The 4,791-nt window shown below is 43.0% G+C and overlaps 1 protein-coding gene across 1 annotated transcript; it reads left to right on the top strand.

Annotated features, from left to right (window-relative positions):
* The first annotated feature begins 622 nt into the window (after window positions 1-622).
* Window positions 623-4,277, top strand: LOC149285023 (uncharacterized). The gene is made up of 2 exons (XM_089495928.1): window positions 623-671; window positions 2,764-4,277. The coding sequence occupies exons 1-2, from the start codon at window positions 623-625 to the stop codon at window positions 3,915-3,917; spliced, it is 1,203 nt and encodes a 400-aa protein (XP_089352054.1). The 3' UTR covers window positions 3,918-4,277.
* Window positions 4,278-4,791: the final 514 nt, after the last annotated feature.

Raw genomic sequence — 4,791 nt, 5'->3', positions numbered from 1 at the left:
CAAAAACAAACTGCGGTGCCCTTCCTCGCTTGTCTCATCTTCCTAATAAACAACTTTGACCATCTTCACCACTTTCTGGCATTGCTTGTCCACATGTGTCTTGTTTTTCCATCTGTAAAATGTTGGGAATATGGGAGAATGTCTCTGGATCTAAATTGGGGGTGGCCCCATGGCCCTCAAGCCCACAGTGCTCCCCAGAACTGCTTTTTTAAAATGACATTCACCTCTGAAATTTGGCAACACATGGCTAAATGCACTATAATCTTTGGAGGCTAAATATATAATACGTTTTGGTATAGTCAGTATCCTAATCCATCATCAATATCCCAGCCATGGCCTAAATTATATTGTTTATTATATTGTATATTGTATTGGAAGAATTTGAGACAAACTGGATCTCAAAGGTAGTAGGTTTTTCTTGCTAACAGCAATTAAAGTTTATTTCCTGGACTAAATTCTAAGGTGATCCAATAATTTTTGGGAAGCATCATGTGCTTCTCCCTCCCCTTTTATTAGTCATTCTCTGGATGAGGGCTATTTTCTATTGCAGGTGACCTTTGCGGATGTGGCAGTATATTTCACTGAGGATGAATGGAAACTGCTGACGAAGGAGCAGAGACTTATGTACAAGGATGTGATGATGGAGAATTACGAGAATGTGGCCTCTGTGGGTAAGGAAGCTGAATTCATTGCCCTTACTATGAAGACTGAGGGCCCTTTCATTCTACATTATCATGGCACTATGATTCCACTTTAGAATTATAGAATCATAGAGCTGGAATAGACCATAAGGATCATCTGGTTCAACCCCTTGCCATGCAGGAAACACATTGAAAGCATCCCCGACAGATGGCCACCCAGCCTTTGTTTAATGATCTTCAAAGACCTTTAAAGACCTTCAAAGAAGGAGTGCTTTAGAAATTAATAATAATAATAATAATAAGACGCCACCATTCTCTGAAGGAGTATATTCCACTGTTGAATAATTCTTAATGTCAGGAAGTTCCTCCTAATCTTTAGGTGGAACCTCTTTTCCTGTGGTTTGCGTCCATTGTTCCGTGTCCTTTGTTCTAGAGCAGCAGAAAGCAGGCTTGCTCCATCCTCAGTATCTCTTCAAATATTTCAACAGGGCTATCATATCCACTCTTAACCTTCTCTTCTCCAGGCTAAACATTCTCAGCTCTCTAAACCACTTCTCATACAGCTTGATGGTTTCCAAACCCTTCACCATTTTCATTGCTCTCCTTTGGCTTCACTCCATCTTCTCAACATCCTTTTTGAATTGTAGTGACCAGAAGTGGACACAGCATTCCATGTGAGGGCCTGACCAAAGCAGAATAGAGTTGCACTATTACTTCCCTTCATCTATAACATAGAATCATAGAGTTGAAAGAAACTAGAAGGGCCATCCAGTCCAGCCCCCTGCCATAACACTATACTAGTATTGATTTGTCCTAGGATCACGCTGGCCTTTTTAGCTGCTCCATCACACTGTTGACCCAGGTTAAAGTTGTGGTCTACCAGGACTCCTAGATACCTTTAACACGTAGTTTAAGTGTCATAGCAACTTACTGAGAAATCTTGGAATTTGTAGTTTAGCGAGGCACTATTGCTCTCCACTTTCTAAGGATTCTAAATATCCTAATTTAAACTGTCAATTCTAGGATTTTGTGGGAAGGAATCATGGAGATAAATGCTTTTTGGCTCCAAATACTCCTCAGCCCATCCCTGACCAGGTTTACTGGCTTTTTTGGCCCCTCTTCCAGCCTTTTGAGACTCTGGAGAGACTTCTTGGGTAAAATGCCTCCCTTGGCCCTGCAATGGCTTGGAGACTAGTGGCAAAATGGCCACCACTTCTCCAAAGGGATGCTGTTGGATAGAATCATAGAATCGTAGAGTTGGAAGAGACCACAAGGGTCATCCGGTCCAACCTCCTGCCATGCAGGAACTCTCAGTCAAAGCATCTCTGACAGATAGCGATCCAGCCTCTACTTAAAGAGCTCCAAGGAGGGAGACTCCACTGCACTCCGAAGAAAGATTGTGTTCCACTGTCAAACAGCCTTTGCTGTCAGGAAGTTCCTCCTAATGTTGAGGGGCAAAATATTATTCACACACCTCCGAAGAGAATACAATGTGTGTGGGGGGGTGCCGTTGAGATCCCCTGGTGGCAATGTAACCCCCCCAATCCCCAACAGTAGTCCAGATGTGTTAAGGCTCTGGCACTTGACCCTCCCCAAAATTGGAGTCCAGGTCCCAGACCACTTGCTCCGTCTTTCCCAATGACTTATTTGCTATTATTTGTATATTGATTATCCTGCCTTTCTCAACAAATGGGCCTCAAAGTGTTCCTTTTATGCATCACTCTTTGGGTGTGTTTCTGTCTGTGATAGAGAGATGGAGGGAATGTGAAAATGTGACTCGGCAATATGGCAGTCCACAGGATATGATGCCACCTGTCAATCAAAGTATTTTTGCACATGTTTAATGGAATATTTTTTCAACAGTCCTTTGACTATCTGCTTCCACGGATTCCCTCAAGGCAGTCCCCATCCAGTCTCTTCTTTGCTAGCTCCTATGAATAAGGATATACTTGTTCCATGGATTTAAGGGGCATAAGCAGCAGGATCATGCTTGGGTTATTCACAGCAACTTTATTAATTTAAAATCAAATAAGGAGGGGTTAATGAGGGATAAATCATGGGGTAACACCTTCCTCTCTTAACTCTGATTTTCAGTCTTATCTGTCATTATCCTTCTTTACAGAAGAACATTTGAGTCATGAGAGAATCCACATAGGAGAGAAGCCACACAAATGCCAGCATTGTGGGAAATGTTTTTCTTGGAAGCCAGTCCTAGTGAGACATCAGAGAGTCCACACAGGAGAGAAGCCACAGAAATGCCAGCATTGTGGGAAATGTTTTTCTTGGAAGTCAAGCCTAGTGACACATCAGAGAGTCCACACAGGAGAGAAGCCATACAAATGCCAGCATTGTGGGAAATGTTTTTCTTCGAAATCAAACCTAGTGATCCATCAGAGAGTCCACACAGGAGAGAAGCCATACAAATGCCAGCATTGTGGAAAATGTTTTTCTTTGAAGTCACACATTGTGGAACATCACAGAATCCACACAGGAGAGAAGCCATACAAATGCCAGCATTGTGGGAAATGTTTTTCTTGGAAGTCAGACCTAGTGAAACATCACAGAATCCACACAGGAGAGAAGCCATACAAATGCCAGCATTGTGGGAAATGTTTTTCTTGGAAGCCAGTCCTAGTGAGACATCAGAGAGTCCACACAGGAGAGAAGCCACAGAAATGCCAGCATTGTGGGAAATGTTTTTCTTGGAAGTCAAGCCTAGTGACACATCAGAGAGTCCACACAGTAGAGAAGCCATACAAATGCCATCATTGTGGGAAATGTTTTTCTCGGAAGTCAGTCCTGGTGATGCATCAGAGAGTCCACACAGGAGAGAAGCCATACAAATGCAAGCATTGTGGGAAATGTTTTCCCCGGAAGTCAAACCTAGTGACGCATCAGAGAGTCCACACAGGAGAGAAGCCATACAAATGCCAGCATTGTGGGAAATGTTTTCCCCGGAAGTCAAACCTAGTGGCACATCAGAGAGTCCACACAGGAGAGAAGCCATACAAATGCCAGCATTGTGGGAAATGTTTTTCTTGGAAGTCACACCTAGTGAGACATCAGAGAGTCCACACAGGAGAGAAGCCATACAAATGCCAGCATTGTGGGAAATGTTTTCCCTGGAAGTCAAACCTAGTGGCACATCAGAGAGTCCACACAGGAGAGAAGCCATACAAATGCCAGCATTGTGGGAAATGTTTTTCTTGGAAGTCACACCTAGTGAGACATCAGAGAGTCCACACAGGAGAGATGCCATACAAATGCCAGAAATAAACTAACATTATTTTTGTCAAGTAGCAATACAAAGAATATAGTTTTAATCCTGTGGTGATAAGAACAGGCCCTTGTGATGTTGTGTGTTTGGTTTGTCTGTCCATATGTCTGTTTATGTTTTAAAGTTATATTTTGTTACGTTTAGGTTTTAATTGCTATTTATATAGACCATTACTTTAGTTTATAAATTTGACTGGGGATTATGGGTTGTGGAATAGGTTAGCTAGAGAGAGGGGTGTGATTTATTGCAGGTAGTTAGAATAGTTATAGGAATGATAGCTTTTTTACTGTGTGGGATGTTGGCTGAAGACAATTGGGGGCAGATATTAACAGAAAGAGTTAGTTTCTGGGAATGGCAAAGAGGGCCTTGTTACTTGTGGGCCATTGACTGTGGGAATTGGAGGTGGGGACATGGTTTGGAAGAGGGTGGAGTTTTAGGTTTTGGGGCTTTAATGTATTCTTTGGCTTGGGGTGGGAAGTTCTGAACAACACTGAATTTCTGATTGTTTTCTTAATAAAGTTCCTTGTTGTTTCAACACACTGGACTCATTGATGTACAGAAGTTCTGCATTTGAACAAAGTTGACCCTTTCTTCTCTCCTCAGCCCTCAGCTCCATTCCCAATCATAAAAATAGAGGCAAACACACACACACACACACACACACAGAGAGACAGAGGTATATGTACAAAGCAGAGCCTTCCCAGCCTTTCCCTCCTGAGTTCAGCTCCGCAGCTTGGGCTCCATTCCGGAAGGAAGGAAAAAAGGCCGTAGTCCCTCCCTTCTTCCAAAGGCCAACAGTGGAATAACCTGCAGCAGCAACAAGGGCCTTACGATCCCTGCACATGCTCAGGAGAGTCCTTTGGGGCATTTGTG

The sequence above is a fragment of the Sceloporus occidentalis genome, unplaced genomic scaffold, assembly GCF_023333645.1.
Source record: "Sceloporus occidentalis isolate IW3139 unplaced genomic scaffold, rSceOcc1.0.p SCAF_86, whole genome shotgun sequence".
Taxonomy (NCBI): domain Eukaryota; kingdom Metazoa; phylum Chordata; class Lepidosauria; order Squamata; family Phrynosomatidae; genus Sceloporus; species Sceloporus occidentalis.
Note: the sequence above shows the minus strand (reverse complement) of the source record. Positions and strands in the feature narration are given on the sequence as shown.